Here is a 24,675-nt window from a genome sequence, read left to right as displayed (position 1 = left end):
TTATAAAATAGCACCAAGAAAAAAAAATACAATGATTAAAAATAATAAATTTGTTACAAACATTTATAATAAAGCAGCTATATATAAAATAAATTTTACTTAAGATATTTATGAAAAACAAAGTTGTTTTATTTATGGAAAACAAAATTTAATTGCACAGATTTCATTCATAAAAATAAACACATATTTTCAAAATCAAAAGAAGATAGTTGTTAACACTAGAAACAAATAATAAAAGTCAATAACCCACATTCTTGAAAAATACACAATAAAAAATAATAATATAAATGAACAAGTAAAATTTGATAATGATGAATGAGAAATTATAAAATTTACTTAAACTAATTAATTGATTAATAACCACCAAATGGCAATAGTAGTGGTGCTATAAACTGTTGATAGGCTTTAAATTGCTCATTGACTGAGAGTATCTCTATAAATTATAATCATTTGAGTAATTTTATAATTCATCTGATGAAGTAGTATACACTGTGAAAATGTTTGCAAATATTTAAAAAAATAAAACAGTAAGTGTATTTCTTTTTCTTTATTTACAGCTATGATGTTTTCAAATAAATTATTCTTTAATATGTACAGTATATATACATATATATTTTATGTTACTGAAGCATAGAAAAAACAAAACAATAATTAGCTTTAAAATGCAGTACTGAGAATGTACTGTATTCTCAGATAACTGAGGCTGTAATAAATACAGTGAATAAAAACATTAGCAAAGAATATAAAATAACAAAGTATAGAATCAAACAATTCAGCTAACTAGAGTAAAAAAAAATTAAGATATCCTTTTAAAATATCATAAAATATAGTTCAAAACACCTTAATATTCTGGATTATTAGTACAAAACATTATTTTTTATCTAAAATATCCCCTCTACTGTGATAAAGGCTTAAAATTAAATTCATCCTAATAATCCCGCATTTAGAAAAAAATTAATAAATTTCTAATCAGTTAGAAGGAATAGTAAAAGTTGGCAAAATATACAAAAATAAAATCTTTACAGATAATTAATGCTACTGATTTTTTTTTTTAATTTACAATTGGTGTTACATTCATTTGTAATTGTGGTGATATTTTTTGATAATCTAAAAGCCATCTACAAATAAAATGTTCATGATCTAATCTCTTTTACAAGTATTAATCCTACGCCCAATTTGTTCAAAAAGTTAACAGAATAAATTACACTAATTTATAAAATTTTATGATTGTAGATTAAATGCTATAAAAAAAAAACTGTCCTAAGATAAAAACTGAATAGAAACCAACAGACACATGAACTCATGTAGAATTTACTGTGTTGGACTTAGGGAAACTCAAAACATCACAAAATATATAAATTTGAGTTTCATTTCTTGAGCAACATTTATATTTTCATTCTGTTTTATATAACACCTAGAAAAATTACATTTTGTAATTTTCGGAGCAAAAATTTATTTTCCCCCATTATTTTATTTTATATTATTAAACAAGATTTTACTTGAATTTATTGTAATCATGTTTTTCTTCATTCCCTATTGTTTTCTTTGAGATTCCAGATCTTCAGAAATGTTGTCTTTTATATTGTTCCTCAATTAGTATAAAAATTAGCAATTTTACATTAAAAATTTGAACGATTTGGAAAAGTGGTGGATTAGCAGGTCAGGAACAATCTTTGTGTTTAACTATACATTAAAATATAACATCATTAAAAACAAATTATCAAATATTTACTTCAAAATGAGCTATTCCAGAATTGACTTCTGACTGATTATTAAAAATAAACATATTGTCACGCAATTACAGATCATGTACAGTAGTCTATTATATCATTAAATGTCCATTATCTTAATTACTTGTAAACCTACAGACAATGTTACATTAAATCTGCCATTGTTCCTGTTGAAACTGTGAAATGCATGGTGTGATTTGTTTTGTATGGATTGCAAGGTCATTTTGGTACTAAAGAACTTGGGATCACAACAGTGTCAAAATTTTATTGTGACATTATGAAGAGACTTCTGATATCAATTTAAAAGAAACAGTACAGAATACTCATGAAGGTTATTGTTCTGTGTGGGTCCATTCCACAGGACCCATAAAGCACTTACTAGAATGGTTCAAGTGACAGATTATGCAGAATCAACAAAAAGGTTGAAAAATCATCTTCTCACCAAGATGAGAGTTGCTTGCTACCCAGTTGCAAGTTTGAAACTAATGGGGATTTTAATCATAGGATTAATAATTGGCTGGATATCCAGTGATAGAGTTCTTTAATCTTTGTGAAAGAACTTCAATATGGCAATGTGAACCCCTTAATGATGCATCCCAGGTACTTGAAGGATGCCACTTGCTCAATTTTATTTCTCCCAATCCTAATTGTTGCCCTTTTGGTTGATTTGCTAATTGTCATGCTTTTCATCTTCTTTGTACTTATCTTCATCCCATACTCCTCGCAGGCTTGATTTATTCTTCTCAACATTTCATTCATCATTTACTCATTCTCTGCCAACACTGCCATGTCATCAGCGAACCTAACACACTCTATCCTCCTTCTTCCAATATTTAAACCCTTATTACCAATTAGACTCTTTTCAATTATCACTTCCAGGTAACAGTTGAACAGAGTCAGTGACATACAACATCCCTGTTGCACCCAAGTCTGCTTTCCTCGGATAACTCATTTCCAATCTTTATTTTTACCTTCTGTGACAAGTACAGATTTCTTATTAATCTCCTTTCCCTCCAAGTGACTCCTTTTTCCTTTAAGATTCTCACCAATTTATCCCACTCCACCCTGTCAAATGACTTCTCCAGGTCGTTGAAGAGCACATATAAAGTTTGCTTTTCAATATATCTTTTCCGATCACTCTTATTAGCCCTATTGTATCCCTTGTTCCCTTCTCCCTTCTAGACCTAAACTGCTCTTCCCCAATTGATCTCTCTAGTCTTTCATAGTCTTCCATTCACACTCTACAAGATACTCTTGTAGTATCTTAGCTGAATGCGATATAAGGCTAATGGTCCTATATTCCTCACATTTCTATGTATTCTTCTTCTTTTCGATTGGGACCATAATAATAGTCATGAAATCTTCCAGCCAATCAAATATCTCATATCAAATTAATGATATTAATTAATATCTCATATATCAAATTACACAGGCTTGTGATATCTCTAATTCTCCTTTCCCCAAAAACCTTTCCATAGCTCAGCTGGTACTTCATTGACTCCACATGTTCTTCATTTCCTTCAAGGCTTTTTCTACCTCTCTCTCCATAATGTAACAACCTTTCTCCTCCTCACATACTTCTGATTCATCTTCAATTTCTAGGATTTCTGGTCTTTTATCTACTTTGTAAAGTCCTTCCACATATAGTTTCCATCAACCTACAACCTTATTCTTCCCATCAACCACCTCCACATCGTCTGTCACTATTTCCATTCTAGTTTTATTTTTTCCCTTTTTAAATACAACTCCATAACTACTCTATATATCTCTTCAAACTTCCCTACCCTCTCCAATTTCTGAATATCTTAACACTTCTCCATCAACCATGTTTGCCGTTTCCCTTTCTGTCTCTCTTCTTAATTCATTATTAGTAATTTCTTGTACATCTTTTTATCCTCTTCTGTTTTGATATTCTTCCACTTTCTTCTCTCTTCCATTTTATCCAGCATCACCTCTGTAACCCATTTTTTCTTTATCCTCCTAGTCTGTTTTTTACCCCCAGAATCTGTTATGGCATTTATTAGATCCTCCTTCATATATATCCATCTCGTGTTTGGATCTGTGTCCTCTTCCCTTCTCTCTCTATTTCCCAAATAATTCTCCTTTAGCCTATTCCTTTTGTCTCCATCTTTCAGTACCTCCCTATTTAACCTCTCTACTCTTTTTCCTTTGTTCATTCTCTTCATCCTCATCTGTAACTCTTCCACCACATGATTATGGTCCGAATCTATATCTGCACCTGGATATGCTTTTGAATTTTTTATACAATTTCTGTACCTGCTTTCTATCATAAAGTAGTCTATCTGTATCTCCATTACCTCTGTGGTACCTCTCTTCATTTATTCTTGATGTCCATGTGTAACAGCACCTCTTGTGGGCTTAGAATAGCTAGCATATTACCAATTACCAAAGAGTTCTCCTTACAGAAATTCACCAATCTTGTTCCTCTAGCATTTCTTATACCTAACCCAAAGTCTCCCACAACATTTCCCTCTAATCCTTCCCCTACCACCTCATTCCAATCTCCCATCACTATAATGCAAGCTCCTCTCCTTTCCCCATCTATCAGTTCCTGAATCGTATTATAGCATTCTTCAATCTCCTCATCTTGGTGCTGGCTTGTTGGCATATACACTTGTATTATCACTAGATCTTTTCCTTTGCCCTTCTCAGCAACAATATTCTTTCATTGACATATCATACTCTTTCTACACTGTCTCTTATCTCTGAGCTCAGCAAAATTCCCATCTCCAAAATCACCACTCCTTTCCCCGCCTGAATAAAAGATTTTGTATCCTACATTCTGTAACTCCCCCCTTCCTTCCCACCTCACCTCACTCAAACCCAGCACATTCAACCTACTCTTTTTTATTTATTTTTTTGCATTCTTTAGCTTTCCTGCTTTAAATAACATCAAAACATCCTAAGTTCCAATTCTAATTTTATCTGCACATGACCTCAATGTTTACCCCTCCTGGAGAACCGATTGCGGGGAAGCTTTTACTTCAGATTCTCTAACATTGAGGACCATCATGTGTGTTCCTGGGGAATAATATAAGGTGGTAGTTTCCCGTTGCTTTCCACCTAGGCGGACGGTTGCCCAACCATATTAATGTGACACTCCTAACATGGGGAACAGATGCCTTTTGCAGCCGCCCCTAACCTGGAGAACAGATGCTGCCTTACCAGTGAGCAAATATCAATCACTGGAGACCCTCACTATGTTTAGCCCATGGACCAACATGGTTTACCAGGGTGTGGCCAGCTACAATCCTTTAGCCTTCTTGGAGCCAAAAGTGAGAGTTGGCTGCATATGGGAACCAGTCTTGCATGACCATCTTGAGATGTGGTCATCATGCATAGGAAAGTTGCTATCCCTCCACACAACCCATACACCCCATGCAATCTTAAGTGGATATTTATTTATTTAGCCACTTATTCTTAAAGTATAACATTAGCCATCTTTATCAAACTAGACAACAAAATTTTTTTGTGTAATTCATACAATACTTCAGCTTGCAAAAAAGGGGCTTATTATGCTTCCGTTTCTATATTTAATAAATTACAAAACATTATTTTTAGATAAAATTGTTCTACATATAATTTAGGCCTTTTATTTTACAGAAAAGAATATTACTCTGTTGAATGAATCTTTTAATATAAGTAATCAAAAAAAAATCTGAATTTTCTGCTTCCCATTCAATGTCTAAGTAACTGTATGTTCAAATAATTTTCATTGATTCCGAAATTTTGAACTACTTTTTATATTTAGTATCTTCATAACTTACTTCGTAAGTTACATTATTTCATTCCTTTATTTTAAATAACTTATAAGGACTTCTATCACATCAATATTTTATTATAAAATACAAAATTGTGTATTTTGTGATACTGCTCTGATCAAGGTTTTACCATAGTTTCTCTTGATCCATCCAATTAAATGCTGGAGCAGTCCATTTTTTATCCATAGAGTGGCATATTTACACATTCCTTATCTACATAATGTAGTTTTTGTACTGATAAAAATAAAAAATTGATTTATTATAGTTAACCCTCCTTGTAATATTACACTTTCAACTTTGTTCTTTGCAGCATGAGGTGAATCACTTAAACTTACACATAGCTTTACTTTTAAACAAAGATGAATAGCAAGAAGACAGATTTAAAAGGGAGACACTCCCTCTAATTATGGATAAAAGGAATAACAAAAACACTACCATCTTGTACAATAAACAGTGTAGTAGTCTATTATTTGTATTTTATAAATACAAATAAGAATTCAGATTTAACTTTTTTTTTTAATTATAATGATTGATTTATGACAATATAATTTCACAAAAAAATTAATGATATTTTAAAAGATTAAATTATTTAATAATTTTAGATATATGTATGCAAACAATTAACAAAATATAGATGGTAAAATATTTTTATTTTTTAAAAGTAACATTATATATTATTGACACGGCCAATAAATAAATGATTACCATTATTAAGGCCACATTCTGATTTCATAATCTGATATTGATTAACTGTCTCTGTCATTGGTTATAGTTCCCAGATGCATATTTTAAGAACAATATGAAAATAAACATTTGATTAGGACATCAAAAGAATTGACAGTAAATTGGTATTATATAATGGCTGTTTGGCCAATAATGAAATCAGTTGCTTATGTTATGTAGTGAAGACTAGATCAATGGCTGAATAATGAGAGGTATGAATGTAAAACATCTAGAAAATAAGTCATATTTAATTATAAGTACCCATTAAACATTTACATTTAATCTAATCACTTGAATAATATTCCATTCAATAAATAATACTCTTAAGGATTATAGTGTTGTTTCTAATGTCTAAAATTTAACATTTTTTGGACATCTTTCAGATGATTAACCTGATTTTGATAAGAACAAGACGAAGCCTTATTGTTTACTTTTCCACGTACCTTCTGTTTGAAGTATAATTTTATGTCTTGGATCTACTTCTTAAAGTCTGAACAAGTAAGTTTTTAGGATTCAAAAATGGGGTTTTATTTTTTTGTACTCGTAAATATGATTTACTTATTTTGACATTTATTAGAAAAAAAAGAAAATGAGATTTATTTCTGAAACAAAACAGCAATATTCACTTACAACCCATATGACAGAATTTGTCATGTCAAACATTTATGACATTCCGTTAAGACGTGCGGCACCCAACATGCACAAAACTTTCCGAATCCTAAATGTGACCAACAACAGCTCTTGAAACATCAAGAAAAAAGGAAGGGCCAGGTTGGAAATCGTTGAGTTTCTGATTTCATCATCGACGCATTTCAACAAGTCCTCGGTGATTATCAAAGACGTGATTATCCCCGAACGTTCTTCATCATTATTTCTGTTATTTCTAAACCTTTCACACCACCTTTCGACCTTTCGAACGTTTCTTGAATTCATTACATTATCACTGTACACAGCAACCTACTGCATATAAATTTCTGCCACCTTAACATTCTGACAGTTTAAAAAACGTATGACTCCACGTATTTCACAGTCGGCAGCAACATCAATTTTCATATTCATTTTATAACATAATAACTCACATGTAATCAAAGATACTACAATGCGACATTTTACAGACAACAATACAGTGTGCACATTACTAGCATGGCAATGAATGACACAGGTTCTCCATCCTAAAGGAGAGAAATTTCCCAGTGGTCTTTACGTTAGAGATATTACTTTAGAGTAACAATTACAATTGTATAAAATTACGAGGTATATATATATATATCTTCATCTTCTAGGTGAGTGTTTACAACTATAAAGGCAGTCTCTCGCATCCCAACCCCCAAACTCTTCTATCCTGCCCACTTTCCTCCTCCAAATTCCTCATTTCCATTGCCTCCGTCACTCCAGACATCCATTGCCTTGGAGGTTGACCATGTTTCCTCCTTTCTCCTACAGTCCAATCCAACATCCTCCTAGACCATCTTCCATTCTATGGAAGATGATATTTCTAATATAAATGATATTTTGTTTAATTGAATTTTTAATTATATATATATATAAATATAATTAGAAATTATAATACAACAAACTAATATATATATAGGTTTATATATTAGTTTACATAATATATATATATATTGTTCTGTTTGATGATACACCAGATATGCCTACGTACAAGTATATGTGTACTGTGCTTAAAAAAAGTAGAATATAACTGAAGTACTCTATGAGTTTGTGAAGCACCCAAATGCCTCAAAAAACACAATGTATGAGTAAACTACTAGCAGATATATATATAAGAGTATACTTTGGGTTTGTTTCAATAATGTTTAATTTCAGTTAATGTAACTTAATCTATGAAATAAAATATTTAAATTACTGTCTAAATTATAGATAACACTCCATGATATTGATCTTAAAGTGTATTTGCCCCTGTGAATGGGAGACAGCAGAAGTTCAAGTGCAAAAAATGTTCTTTGACTGAAGTATTTCTCATTACATATCACACACCAGAAAACATTCCCTAACTTTATAAATAGTTCTTAATTAAAACATTATTAATTCTAAAATTCTCTTTTATTGTTTGATTATGAACAATATATATACAAACTCCTTGGGTGAATAAATGTAAATTCACCAGTGCTATACTTTTTAACTCATCCAATCAATATAATAAAGCAATGATCATAAAAAAAAAAACATAATATATTTCTAACAAATTCACTACTTTGTTCTTTGTTATTGTGTTGTCCAAAGTTATCTGCCCAAAAAATCACCTTCTTTTGGTTATGCTGCAAGTTACCAATTTTAGCATCAATTAGCAAGAAATTTAAACTCTTACATTTAAGCAAAAAAAAATTATATACTCAAAAAAATCTCTTACCTAATGGTAGGAATTTATTTTAAGTACAAGATTTAAGAAGTGTACTTCACTTCTATAATATCCTGCCCTGATAATGAACAAAATTTATAGGTTTGAGATATTTTTTTATTGCTAATATTGTTCAACCACTCGGTCTCAAATCCTGATTCCCGTAGCGGAAAACACATGCCTTGTGACAATCCTGATTGCCCCACCACCCTCTCCTTTCTTAGCCTTGATGAACTTTATCAAAGATCATCTTTTAGACCCTCTAAATTTGATAATACAACACAGTCATCAGTTTGGCCTCTTTCAGGATGCCACCGATGCAAATGCCTTGGCAGACATTTCCATCAGTGTATTTCACAAAATTATAATCTACTACATATTTCTTCCAATTACCAAAACTATTTTATGCCTCTATAAATGTTTCAAATAAAAAAAAATATCAAATTTATACAAAAATAAATCAATAAACTTTATATTAATTAATTTAGCTTCAAAACATGTGTTATTAAAAGCTAAAATGCACAGACTGAACGGAACTTTAGTTTTTAAGAGATTTTTGGAAGATTTGTTACACCGATGAGACACTTCAGCAAGAGAAAATTCCAAAATAGTTCAATTTACAAGTATCTCTGGAACACCACTTCTTTTCCTTTTTTCTTCATTAGCATTCCCTCAACACTCATCAAACGTGGAGTATGTTTTAATGACATTCTTATTTATAAAATTTTCCATTGACCAGTAATCCATTATATCTTCAATAGATAATTATCCTGTAAGTCTTTAAATATGTACTCACTTAAATTAATCTCTTATGCTTTTCGCTCATTTCATGACCATAGTCATTTGATATAAAAATTTTACTACTTTTTCACTTACTGGTATTCTTAAGATTTTCCTATTTTTTCACATAGTACAAGAGAGACTGCAACAAACCAAGTTTTATGTATATTACTGTTTCTCCTACCATAATCAATTTTTCTTTCCTGTATTCTCACCAATAACACATTTGACAAAAATCAATTACTGTCTAAACCTAAATCAATTACCCCCTAAACCAAATCAATGGCAATGACACTCACTACCTTTATCTTTCAAACAGTAAATTATAGAATTACTTTTCTTTTAATAGATTACAAAGCTTTTTGCTGAACAGTGATTATTTTCATTACTAAATTCTTATACTTTTTATTCTGACTCTCCAGTAAAGATTGAAGGTTTTTGTAAATTTCTATTTAATGACTTCTTTTGTATCAGATTTAAATGTTTCAAGTAATTGAACAGTTCATATTTATTTATAGTCATTTTTAATTTTAATAAAATCATATATTTATAAACTCAATTTTTGAATTAAGAAAATGATGTATTGTTGTAACCTATAAAATTTTAAAAGAGGAAAAAATTTAATTTAGAATTTCTTTACCTAATTTTCACTATGAGAAATTAAAATTAAAAAAGTTTAATTAAAAAAAATTCATCTATAACCTTCATTTTACAATCATTAATTTATATGTAAAGAAATGATACATTTCAATGATTTGAAAATTTATCAAAAAAGAGAACCTAATCAAAGTTTTATAAATAAATCAAATTTAAAAGATAATCTGGACAAAGACAATTTATTAAAACTTTGTTATCAATTAGAACTGTTCACTATCAAATCCATTCAAAAGCTTACATAAATAATTGAATGTATTTAATCAGATACCCAAATACAGAAATTTGATAATTTTCAAAAAACTGATTTTATTTTTTTACTAATTTAATTTTGTGTGTATATTTCAATACAATTTAGTTTTTTATCGCTTCTATATTCTTTTTTATCATTTTGTTTTTAATACTTTCTTTTTTAATTAATCACTTCAAATTTTAATAGTAGTATGTCTTGTTTTCCAAGGTTTTCTGTTGATTGTTACTTTACTATCAACTCTTCTCTGCTGCCTTAAATGTTTGCTTTTAAATGTATTCATCTACTTTCTACTTTTTTGAATGCACTTTTGTGGTAATTTCTAAGCCTAATTCTGTGCTTTATTCAAATTTTAACTTATGTATAGATTGTACACAGACTTATGTATAGACATAAGTCTATACATCACATAAGATATATACATCACATCATTTTCTTTTAACCACTTCCTTGTTCTCAAATTTTTTTTAATTTTTTGAACTTTAATCTACTCTATCAGTACTAAATTATGGTTAGTCATCAGTGGTCTGCTCATAGATACATTTTACAGCAAAAGTATAGTTCATAAATTTTGTTTCAAACTCTCTGCCTAACAATGATATAGACCAGTGATTCTCAACGTTTTTAGCTCCAACCACAAAAAAAAAAAAAAAAAAAAAAAACACAATATAATGAATGTTTTTCAACCCCTCCCCCAACCAAAACCCCAATGAAACCCAGTTAAACTATTTAGCTGCATTGATAGCTATAGATATGAACATGCATACAAGAACTGTTCAAACATGAGCAATTTACAGGTCCCAACTTGATGTGTACGTGCTCCTTGTAATTCGATCTGCTTGCATAATATTTGCTGTCTTTAAGTTTTTAAAAGTGTAATTTCATTGAAAATAATAATAACTGATGTTTCGGTTTTTTAGTGTGCAATCAAACAATGTGACTGTGTTTTTTTTTCAATCAGATTCTTACGTAAAATGGATAAATTTGGGAAAAAATGAAGTGAACTATCTACATACAGTGAATCAATTGGTAAAAAGATAAGATTGTACAATGACAATTATTAAAATTATGGTTTTACCTCATTGGATGGAAAGCCACAGTGCATTTGTTTGCTTTCAAGTCCTCTCTGATGAAAGCACATGAAAGTACCAAATTATTTGACACTTGGAAACTAAATATCCATCAGATCATAAAAGCAACCCTTGGAATTTTTCAAAAGAAAATTACATACTCTCAGAAATTAAGAAGCTTCTATTTGTGAATCAAGCCATACTGATAAAAGTACACTTGAAGCACCTTATCACACAGCATTAAGAGTAGCTAAAGGTCTAAACCCCATACAATCTCATATAGCATACTGCAATTTATATGGTAAGTGTTTTTATAGGCTTGGAAGAACCAAACAAATTGAAAAAAATTTCCAACGACACAGTATCAAGATGAATTGATGACATGGCTACCGATGATTGTGATCAAATAATTTAGGAAGTGAGTTCAAATTATATCAATATAAAATTTTGAAAATTATGAAATTTTAAATTCCTGTTACAGTCGGTAAAGTATTACAAACCAGTAGTAAGCTTATCCTCTTACGCCATAGGTACTAAATTTTTTCTTAAATAAAAAACAAGAAATTAAATCACAAGTTTTACTGAGAGTATAAAAAAATTGAAAATGGGATCTTTTTGTTGTCTCTAAAATTTATAATATTTTCTAAAAACTGGCAAATGCTTGTGTTAGTAAACTTTTTTTTTTCTACACCATGGTGAATGCTTGTTAATTATGTGATATTTTTCAGTAAAATGCATAAAAAACTATTTTTTATAATCTTTTCAAACACTTAAGAAAATACAGACAGTAATATAATTAGGTTATAATTTTTTTTTTTTAAGTAATTGTTGAATCTTCCTCAAGAAGAGAAATAACAAAGGAAGTCTTTTGGAGTTGGCAAGTATGTTATGCATTTTCAAAAAGTTCATTAATTAAATTTATATATGAGATAATAACATCACGTAAGATTTCTTTTAAAATACTGGCAGGTATTTCTCAATTTTTCTAATCCTTATCCATTTTAAAAATAATTCATTTATACTTAATAATTTTTTGAAAATTAACAGTTCTTTAAACTTGTGTTATATGCAATTTTTTTCAGATTTAAACTCCTGAAAATGTTGCACATGAAAATATACTTCACACTGATAGTTTTGGTAAAAGCATTGAGTGAAACTAAAGTAAAAATATGTAAGTAAACATATTGATTAGTTCATTTTGGTTTCTCAAAAATAACAAAATTTAATTTTATATAGATTTGATTAAAATTTGTGAGACTCTTTAAGCAACTGTAGTTATAATGATTTAACTCCTTTCTACTACTAGAAATAAAAGAAGTTATTATAAGAATTTATAGATCCTTAGAATCTAGGTGGTGGTTCTTACTACACATCATGAACAAAGTACATACAGTATTATATAAAAATGTATTAGATATAAAATGTATAAAAATGTTTTTGTATACAACAATTGGCAATAAAAATTATGTAACTTTTTATTCACATTCAAAGATTACACTGCCATCATAACATAATAGCCAGCAAGATACAATAGAACTGCTATTGTAGTAAAAGGGCAAGTACAACTGCAGTTTTATTCATTTTTATTATAACAAGTTATTTAATTTAATATTTTATAAACAATAGTATACAATATTATTATGTAATGGGGACAGCAATAAATCTGATGATTTGGCAACACCACATAAAGTCTACCATTAAAGAGTAAGGAGAATGGAGATATCCTCAAGGACTATCTTGTAACACTTAATTTTACCATTCAACCATGATAAAGAATTTGCTGTTAAAGCATATTACAAAAACAATTACAATTATGTAACCATTAACAGACAGTGAGTGTTTAGCAATCACTTTAATATTCCTTGTAATTCTTCCCATGCAATAAAAATATCAGTTAAAATCTTCAAGGAAACAGGCTCCACATTGAAAAGAAATGGAATTGTTCTAATGCCAGAAAATTTTGTGAAAGTGGAGGCTGCTCTATGACAAAATTCTATCTAGTCAGTGTAATAGCACAGAAAACAATAACTAAGCATTTTTTAATTATATTTTTAAAATTTTTGATTTTTTAACTATAACTTGGCATTTTTAACACCAGTGTAAGGAGAAATTTACACTAAAATTTCCAGTATCATCTGTATAAGATTCAAATTATGCACCTATCAGATGATATCAATCATGCCAACCAACTTGCTTTTTATTCAGTTATTGGACATGATGAATATTAATCCAAACCTTCTAAACAATTGCTTGATGATGATAATGAGGCTCATTTTCACTTTTTCAACTTTGTCAGTAAGCAAAACTTACACCAATGGTCAAGTATATATCCTCATAGATAACATAAAAAGTCATTCCATAGAGTCAAAGTGACAGTCTGACATGCCGTTTCATTATTTGAAATTATAGGATCATATTTCTTTGAGAACGATGGTGAAGGTGTAGGTACAATAAATTCATAACACTAAGTTAACATTTAGAAAACTTCCTTTGACCTGAATTAATTCATTATCCTATTAATCAAAAACTTTATTTCAACACATTATAAGCTATACTTCTAGGGCATCTGTTACAGTTGTTTCCTAGTCATGTCATTTCAAAGGTTGAGAAAAATCTGTGGCATGCCAGATTACCTGCTCTATTAGCATGTCATTTTTTTCCTTTGTTGTACTTAAAATCATATCACTGCCATGCAACCTCCAGGAATTTAAAGAACAGATCTGAGAATAGGTAGCTCGAATTCACGGTCATACTGCAAAGTGATGGGTAACCTAAACACAAGACTTTTGGAAAACAAAATAATAACCATCTTTATGATGTTATCCTATAGTTAGTTATTCTATATAGGTAGTTATCCTATTTGTCAGCAATAGTTTTTTTTTTTTGGCAGTCATGTTTTTTTAATTTTTAATATTTATCTCTTATTGATCATTTGATTCACTGCCACCCCTTTATTAATAACAGTAGTGTTGTACTGGGAACGAAGATTTCTGTTTTATTCTATTCCATTCTTGATTAACATGAAAATTATACAAATAACTTTCTACATAATCTATAATGAAAATCTACGATATATAACTTTATCATCGTGGTTGTCTGCCTGTATAAACATGCTGCTCTCCTGGCAGTACAGTCCGATACTTTATTCTAATCCTTGATAATTTGTAATTCTCTATTATGTGTAAATTGTACTGTTGTTCATTTAGCTTCCAATTTTTGTCAGGTTTAATGTGGTTTATTCTTCATATGAACTTGAGGGATTCAACTAGATGTTCATAACCATTAAAATATGATGAACAAAACCTTCTACAATGGAGTCATAGAGTGGTTCCAGAATTTTTAATTTTTAAATATATAATTGCAATATTTCTGTATTGTAATTTAATTTTCCTTTATAAACAAGTTCAGTTTATATAAAATGGTTTACAAAGATGCATTCTATGATAATCTTGTATTTTATTCATGGAAACAAGACAGTAAACTAACCCTATCTAATATAAAGCCGTATTAGAGGCAGTTGTTCTGTAGGTTACTCATCCACTTTTTTCTTATTCTCCTTTGTTTTTTCTTAAGTAGGTTATATTAAAATTGTGTTAGCCAATTCCTTATCTTCATCTATGATTCTTCAGTGGTATCTTTTAGTAAACAGCAAAACAACTAACTCACCGATTTCATCGGTGGTTGTTGAATCAATGCCTCCACAGCAGCACATGTCTCTGTTCAAGTTCTCGGCCTCCCACTATATGGCGCATCAATAATACTTCCTGTTGCAAAAGCCTTCTTCTCCCATGTCAGTAATGTTTGCCTTGAAGATGACTGTTTTCCAAAACACACAAAGAAGTCATTCATAATATTCTCCAATGTTTTCTAGTGTGTGGACATTTGTGGACCCACACACACAAGCTAACAAACACTCTTCAACAATAAATGCACTCGTATTTATCTTGTTCCACACACAAATATGGCTAAGGTGATCCTACAATGAATGAACACACCAGACAATCCCCACTACAACTTATCCACTCCACCTTTTCTAACAGCAGTGAGCGACATCAGCGGTGAGAATTGGTAGCAGTAGAGCCTCATTAAGCTGAATTTATTACAGTATAAGGGGACACCCCGCCCACTCTTACATAAGGCTATCCAAGATCACTGCTTGTAATCTAGAGATTGTACAGAATGCCAAAAAACAATTACTTTTGGGAAAATCGGATGCCTGAATTAAAATCTAAATTAAAATCTTCTAAAATCTAAATTAAAATCAATTTGTTTATAAATCTATGGCTGAACATACTTTATTTTAACCCTATGAAAATTAAAACTAAAACAGTTTGAGACTGAGTTATCATTGTTCCTTTAAATTTAATAATCATTTATTTAAAATTGTTTTTAGGAATTTAGCATCTACTGCTTGATTTTTACACAACCTGTTGTAAAAAAATACATAATCAAACTCATTTCTGTTGTAAATTCATTGCACAACCTAAAACTTTTATCTTACCAATTTCAATACAATTTTTGCATTGTGACCATGTGTATTTAAACAGAAAATCCAATAATTTTTAATTGTATACTACCCTCAAAACCATAGAAATGAATGAATATCCTATTACTAAAAGTACAGGGAAGAGAAAGAAAGGAAGACCTAAGTCTAAGATGGCAGAGTACCTATGAAAAATAAATTGGAAAGTGGGAGTAAATGGTGGTGAAAATGAGAGACCCAGGATAAAGAAGAATTAGAAATGGGAACACCACCTCATGTAATACAGAATAAAACAGTGTTAAAAAGAATCAGAGTACAGCATTTTAGACTTTTCTTGAAGCATATATACTCATATATTATAGTGCAATATCAGAGTTAACTGTTTAAAGCAACTTAAATAATTTGCCTGTCAAGAAATGATTGGATGTTTGTAAAGGGTAGCTATTTGACTTAGATTTTTTGTATTACAATATTACAATGTAATTTATTATAATTATGTATATTACTCATTACATTACCATTACCATTAGCATTAAACAATTTAATTTGACAACTTCAAACATCTTAAAAGGAAAAAATTATTATTTCCTTGTTTACACCATTAAATGAGAGAAATAAAAGAGCTGAATCCATGAATAATATCTCCAACAGATGATACCACATAATTGAGATTGTTAAGAAGAAAACTTGATTTGCTGAAGGTTGTATTTAGAATATATGATTGATTTTAGTTTTATAATTTACGTAAAAAAAAAAATTAATTCATTTTTAACTTGTCCTTAATAGAGACAACAAAGAAGTAAATCATGTTAGATTAGATTGCTTCTGAACACAGAAGTCATATAGATGATGCTATTATAAAAATTTATTATGAAGCTACTCCAGAACTAACACTCAACTACTTGTTGAAAATAAGACAGGTGCACAAAGCATCAAGGTAGTTGTGCAGCAGCAACCAGTAAGTAAGTTATCTTGTTACAAGCCCATTTGTCACCCATTCTGTTCAGCTGCACTAAAAATTTGAATAAATGAAGCATGATGGAAACTGCCATTTTTTCTTCTACCAATTGTAAGGTATGATTTAATTTTTTTTCAAGCTGAAGAAAGCATTGCTGATTGAGATGAACAAGTTCACATTGTTTTTATGATAATAATGCTTCGAAAACAGCATTGTGAGAGTTCGGGGTAAGAAATTCTCTTAAAAAAATGGAAGCAGAAATTATTAACTGAAAAATAATTAACTGAAAAATTATGGTAATAATGTTTTGCTATTACAAAGAATTTTACTGGCATAATTCAATGGGGACCACGGTAACATAAAAAGTGTATAATGTAACTTTACAAAATCTTCAGAGGTTAATCCAATACAAACAGCATGGAATATTCATAAAAAAGATGATGTGATTGTGTATGTCAATGAACCAACCCACTCTGTAGGAGACACACAGGCTTTCTTTCAGCAATTCTGTTGAAAATTTTTCAATCATCTTTCTAAAGTGATTACCATCTCTTTACCTGAGAATAATGTTTGATTGGTTACCAATACGTTGAAATCAATGAGAAGCTCATGAATAGGGTTAATAACTGGTTGGGAATCTGATGAAAAAACTTTTCTGTGTTAGAAAAAACTAGTTTCATGATAAGATAAGTGGATAGCAACTATGAAGAGAAATAATACAGATAATATATAGGTATTTTTTGTATATATTTAAATATTTCATCCCAATTTTATTTTAGTCAGTTGGAAGTTAAATTTAGATTAGCCATTTGAAGGTGTTAGTTATAATTTTATAGTTATTCTGAGAAGCAATAATTTTTTATTTATATTTACAAATTTTTCTTTTTCTTAACAAGCATAATTTATAAACGTATTTTTTTATATTGTCATTCTTTCACTATACAGTAGTAATACAAGAAGAAAATGACATTTTGGCAGCCACATTTTCAGATACTCTTAACAACACAGAAGCTGAAATTGGAAACAATATTTTAATATCAGAGCAAGCAATCTACCTATCAAGACAAGATGAGGAATCTACCTTTCATCAAGGTTGGTAACTTTTTATTTTTATAACCTCAAATTGATAATTTTTCATTACTTTGTATTTTATAAAAAAATCCTAAGTAACTTTGTTAATAATAAAATTTTAATTTTATTATATTATTGGCTATTAAAGTTCTATCATTTTAAATGTTTAAATTAACAATATAGATTTCTGTCAAACACATCTGATTGCTTTTAATCTATTAACCTTGTCATTATTTTAAAACATTTAATATTTAGTTTTAAACTCATCTATAGAAATATTATTATTAAGGTGTTTGTAATGAATAAAGAAAAAACAAGAAAGCTAAGTATTATTTAAATATTTATTAAGAAAATACACTTTGTATGTAGCACAAAGTGATTTTTTTTGAACAGTTATCCTTAACTGAACAACATTTTTAGAATTCTTTAATATTGAAGGACTTAGATTAAACTACTTATAACAATTTAGGAATTAGTTTAGGTAAAATGATATAGTAAATGTGTTTGGATAAGGCAGAGAGAACTTTTAAACTTCAGATCAGTGTGTGAACAGTAAAATATGTGTTTTAAATTATGACTGATCATTTACAAGAGTATTTTGTGCTTAAGGATTATGTGCAATTCATATTATTTTAACATAAGGAATTATATTCCTTTATATGCTAAATGTAAGATGTTTAAATTTGAATTGTTGTGCATATAAACAACCAGTGGTTAACAAATATAACTTATAGTTTGTTTATACTTGTGTATTAAACTTATACTTGTGTAATTTATACTTTATACTTGTGTATTTGTTAAGTGTATTAAATTGTTTATGAAACATGTATTAAAAAAAAATCAACTAGTTCTTTATAAAGGAAAGAGCAATCATAACAAATGACAGGAAGGTTTTGTTTGTTTATTATTTTAATAGGATAAAAACTTTTTTTAAGCTAGTTGTGTGCTTTATATGCTAATCATAGATTTAATTTTCTTAAAGACAAACACCATTTAATTTTTTTTTTTCGTTGTGTAATATATGGTGTTTTGTTATTTCATATACATTCATTTGTTTCTTCTTTAAATTAGCAGCTTATCCAAAGTGCAGGATCACAACTACTTTGTAGGTAAATGTGTTTTAGAGTGTTTCATCCATTTTTAAAATAATCTCTAATCATCTGGGTGGTAATAAGACAGTTTTATCACACTTAAGTAGTGGGGTTTCTGTCAATTTTAAATTAGCGATTTGCAGTCTACTTCTCTATTCAACAAATCCTATGTAATATACCCATCTCCTTCCTTTCTTCTCATTAAATTTATTAAAATCAAAATTAATAAATATAAAAATAACAATTAAGAAAGCTCAATTTCAAAAAGGAAATTTTTTTTAAGTAAGCAAGAATTGCAGCAGAAATTCAATTTATTAATTAAAAGAAATTCAGGTTTTCATCTCAACTACGGATTAGACACAAAAATTTATTAGTAATAAAATGTCAAATATTTATTTAATATTTTATCAATAGAAAGATCACAGGAAAACTTATTTTCTCATAAGCATTACCTTCATCTTTATAAATAAGAATGATAAATGTTCATTTGTTCTAAATCTTAAATCTCTGAAAGTTCTTCACAGATTGCTTTGAAATTTTGACACAATGTTGCATTCAAATACACGTGTTTTTATATACTTAAGATGTCACAAATGTGACAGGTAAAAACATGCTTTTTTTAAAAAAACACAGCGCTATCCGTTCACGTAAATGCTATACTAATTATATTACGATTCCATTTCAATACTTCCGATATGTGTTCCGCTAAAGACTAAAAGACTAAAAAACTACTGGACCTATTTACGCGCGGGAAAAGGGAAAAATCACAAATGGTAAGAGGGGAAAATGGGAAAAAGAAAAAGGAAAAAGCAGAAAAAATAAAAGGGGAAAGAGAAATAAGGGAAGGAGAAATGGGGAAAAGACCAGAAAAGGGAGAAGAAAAGGTGAAACAGGAAAAAGGAAAATTTAGAATGGGGAAAGGAAAATGGGGAAAGGGTAAAAGGGAAAAGGGAAAGGCTAAATTTTGTGAAGTTCCGTAATGTTCATTTTCTTAATGTTTTATCAAACTTTCAATTATATATATATATATATACTCAAATCTAGCAATAGCAAAGCAATGCCGGGTCTGCTAGAAGTATAAATATTTATATGTTAAAATATTTACAGCTAGTAAACATAAGTAATCATCTTAAATCTTTTTATTAATTCTTTCTTTCTTTTTATTATTTTTTTTTTATTAAAATCTTTTTATTATAAATCTATTTATTATTAATAAATCAATATATTTAAGTTAAAAAAAACCTAAAAAAAAAGAGAGATGAAGTCGGATTTGAACCAAGTGCCTTCCCTTTCTTTGTAAGATCCAAATATTTCATTAATTAAAATTTTATTTGATTATAACTCTGGAATCAATGAAAATAAGTACCACTTATAATATATCGTTGAAAAGCTCTCAATGAGGGCTTATTTACTGCAGTTAAGAAAAAGTCCAAATCCAATTTTTTTGGATTTTGGGCTTTTTTGAAGACTTTTTGTCCTGTCAATTGCAATCAAAAGGAGAGGTGCACAACTAGATGTTGCAACAGTCCTAAATTCAAAATTTTAACATCCTACGGCTAATAGTTTTTGAATTATGTGAGATACATATGCACAGACGTCACACTGAAACTGAAAGGTGAATAAAAAATAATCTACCCTTTCATTATACAATTTATTTACATAAAGGAGGTATTCAACATGTACATAATTTTTCTAGATAGTCACCTCACTTGTCAATGCACTTGGTCCAGTGGCCCACAAGCTTTCATATTCCTTCCAAGAAGAAGGTTTTCGGTTACTCGGGAAGCCACTTTTGCTTCGTTTTCTGCATATCTAAGTCTGGAAAATCAACGACCTTGCAAAGCAACCTTGAGCAGTCCAAACAGATGAAAGTTGCAAGATCTGGGCTGTAGAGAGTGTTCCAGTACCTCAAAATTCAACTTCATCAACTTGGTTGATAGTTTGAACGTTTGAGTTTGTATTCTGCAATAAGCTGTCTTCGTACCCATCGTGCACAAACTTTACCGAAGCCAAGCTCATCGTGGATGATTTGAAGGGCAGAACCATGACTGATGTTCAAAGATGACACTACCTCAAAAACAGTAACTCACCTATTCACCAGAATCATCTCCTAGCCAGCTAAATCTTGTCATCCATGGTGAAGTTGATGGGCATCCTGCTACCTCTTCGTGCGTCACACTTGACTGGCCAGCTTTAAACTTATTGATCCACAGAAAAACACTTTCACGTGTTAAAGAACTGTCCCCATATAGTAATAAAAATGTACATTGAATTTCAGCCCCTTTCATTCCATCCAACCAGAAAATTTGAATAATTGCTCATTGTTCCTACTTGGTGGAAACTGTTAACATAGTGGACAAGTTTACACTGTAATAGTCAGAAGACAAATGATGCGTTCACGATCTAAGCATGCATACACAGAAGGCAGTTTGGTAACCTTGAAGGTTATGACGAAATTGTGGATAGCTTTTTAACTCACCCTCATACGTATTGAAGATATACTACCTCACAGATTAAAAAAAACGTTTTCCAACATTTATCAGAATGGACCAAGGCAAATCATTGTGTAAAACTCTGATCAGCTGAAGATCACAAAATAAATCATTATAAAAAAAAAAAATACACGGAATTAAAAGTTCATTTCATATATTCAACATGCAAAATATATGAAATAATATTAAAGGAAATACAACTAAATACAAAATATTAAAAAAAAACTACAAAATTATTTACAATTCAAAAGACGTTGATGGAAATTATTTGAGTACATATTTACTTGCACACTGAAAGAGATGCAGAAAATTCAGGGTTTTTTGATAATTTTTAATTAGATTTATTTAAAAATTGATTTTTTTTTTTTTTTTTTTCAGAGCGAAAAACACTTTTGTGTTATCATTGCCTGGACATGATACATTTGTTGTACAAAATATATGTTAAAAAACGACAATTAAAAATTAAAAACCCAGAAACGCAAAAATACATCATCAACGTAAAAAGCCTGTAACGCATGCTAAAAGCGACATAAAAACATAAATCTATATCATATTATATATCTCAAAATAATAAAATGACCATCTGCTTTATAGCAAATGACATGAATATTTGAAACATACTACAATAATTTATATGTTTGAATATTAACGGACGGCCCTAAGAAATCATACAACAGAAGCTAACATTTCATTATCCCCTAGAATAGTTTTCATATGAGCCCTAGTTTAAACCTGCGATGCAATCCCGCATAACAGATACAATTCACAAGGATGTGGTGCACTGTTAGTTGGCAGTCGCAGCGAGCACAAACTGGTGCACCTGTTTGAGTCATCAGATATCCATGAGTGAACCTTGTGTACCCTATTTGTAAACCGCAGATAATAACCTCCTCTCACGATTATATCTGCATGAGGAGCTTCATGGTGAAACAGTGTTCTTAAATAAATGAAGTTTATTGTTTGCGGTAGCATCCCATTCTCTATGTCGCTCATCATGATCTACCCACTTCAGGAAACAGACAAGATTGCTGGTAGCAACGCAACTGGTAAAAGGAGGCTGAAAACATGCCTCTTTTGCCACACTATCTGCACACTCATTACCTGAAATTCCTATATTGTTGGGAATCCAGCAGAAGCTCACCGTTGTATTACGTCTAGTCATTTGCGAAATAACACGATGAATCTCACAAACAACAGGGTATCTGGAGAACATGTCAATAATTGCATGTAAGGAACTCAAGGAATCTGAGCAAACAAGAACATGTCAAAATTTTGGGCTAACCATACAAGCCCTTATACAAGCCCTTATTAATGGCATATAGTTCTGCAACGAAAATACTGGTAATGCTGGGAAGGCCAAACATGAATGTTATGTTCCCAACTACAACCAAGAGAATTAACATTTCCAGAGCCATCAATATAAATTGTAACATCAGGATTCATGCTATTTGTAATATTATAAAATTTGTTTCATAAGACAACTGGATTTGTGTTCTTTATATCATACTGACAAAGATCAAAGCAGTAATTAACTACAGAAGGCTGCCAAGGAGGGGAAAACATGGAGTAATAGTAAGGTGTGGAGGTAATTGTATATTTAGAGCTGAGATCTGATGCCTAGCGAAGCAGTAGATCTCTGCTGTTCCTGGTATCAATTAACATGCTGGTTGGACGGGTTCGATGAGTTGGTTACACTTTAATCTGAGCCACGTAGGAGCATATAATCTGCTTCCGCCTATTCCAAAGAGACGGCTCACCACTACCCAACAACAGACTTACTATGAGGTTTGAGCGAAACACAGCCATGGCAAGACGAATGAATGAATGATGGACTGAATTGAGTGTCTTTAAAGCGAAGGCCCATGCTGACGAATTAGCTACGCAGCTGTACTCTAAGCGGGAACAGATCAGAGTTCAGTAGAAGCGCAACATGCATGTAAGATCAGCTCCCCGAAGAGTATTAGATAAAATTCCCAACATGTCACATTTTTAGACATTTTATCTTCAGTTCCTTCAAATGTGTTACCCACGTAAATCCATTAGATTTATTCCACGAATCTAAGAGGGTTATTGTGTTTTGAAGCAGCCTCTTTCCTGTAGCTAACGTTCTACATGCTACATAAATAGAAAAAAAATCACCTACAAATAAAGAACACATACCGGTTTTTGCACGTAGTTTGTTTACTATTTATGGCTACGGCAAACAAAATAACACTAAGGACAACCCAGGTAAGTGTCTAAGTGTTTAAATTTTTTAAAAATTCACGTTATCTTTTCCTGTAAAAAAGGATAGTGCATGGTTTGTTTGTTCTACGTGCTCACATTTTTATTTTAGCTGCTATTAGCACAGAGCAGACTGGTGGTGTGCCAGGCGGCAGTGTGCAAGGCACGAACAATTCATTCATTTATACTTTTATACTTCTCAAACGATTCATTCGTCCGAACGATGTATACTCCTCGGACTATTCATTCATTCGAATGATTTATACTTCTTGATATGAACGATTTATTTAATATTATATTTGTGTTTTGGGAATAAAAGAGTAAGACATTGGGGTTAGAGCTGTGTTAAAAAATCACAATTCAAGGAATAGCTTGAGTTCTGAAAAATGTTCAGAATTTTGAAGCTTTTGTTGTAAATGTTTTTGTTGTTAGTTCTCTAAATTCATGAATATTATTTAGTTACAATTGGTAAAAAACATTTTAAAAAATCATGTGTGATGAAACATAAACCATGCAACACATGTTTGCTGTGGGCCATAGGCCTGCCTTTTTTTTTTTTAGGTATATTATGTATAATAATACATTACTTAGATAGTGACATTGCTTGTTAGTTTTAAACTCCCTTCATCTTTCTTCTGCTTCTTTGAAATCTCCAGGAATTGCTGTAAGCATAAAAAAAGGAAAAACCAGTTAAAAAATTCAAATTAAACCATAGCTACTGGAGCTAAAATAATTGTAGCAAATTTCCCTGTTAAACCACATTAACATTCAGTTGCTTTTGAAAAAAAGTGCAATTTAAACAAACAGTATCATTAGTTATGTAAAATCAAGGTTTTCCTTGATAAATACTATTTCTAACCACAACCTAATCAACTATTAATTTGTCTCCTTCCGCACAACACAATTGTTTTAATTATTGGCTTGGTACATTTTTATTCAAAATTTGTCTGTAGTTAATGAACCATCTAATTCTTTTTATTGTTTTTAAATCACTCAAACATTCTTTTAT

The 24,675-nt window shown here is 30.2% G+C and overlaps 1 protein-coding gene across 1 annotated transcript in view; it reads left to right on the top strand.

Annotated features, from left to right (window-relative positions):
* The first annotated feature begins 2,113 nt into the window (after positions 1–2,113).
* Positions 2,114–24,675, top strand: part of LOC142321117 (uncharacterized) — a 29,927-nt gene continuing 7,365 nt past the window's right edge. Inside the window, exons 1-2 of the mRNA XM_075359109.1 lie at positions 2,114–2,204; positions 17,735–17,881. Of these exons, the coding sequence (XP_075215224.1) occupies positions 2,114–2,204; positions 17,735–17,881 (238 nt within the window). The remainder of the gene's footprint in view (positions 2,205–17,734; positions 17,882–24,675) is intronic.

Source organism: Lycorma delicatula, chromosome 3 (assembly GCF_047948215.1).
Source record: "Lycorma delicatula isolate Av1 chromosome 3, ASM4794821v1, whole genome shotgun sequence".
In the NCBI taxonomy this organism is placed as follows: domain Eukaryota; kingdom Metazoa; phylum Arthropoda; class Insecta; order Hemiptera; family Fulgoridae; genus Lycorma; species Lycorma delicatula.
The sequence above is the reverse complement of the archived record's forward strand: the minus strand, read 5'-3'. Positions and strand labels throughout refer to the sequence as shown.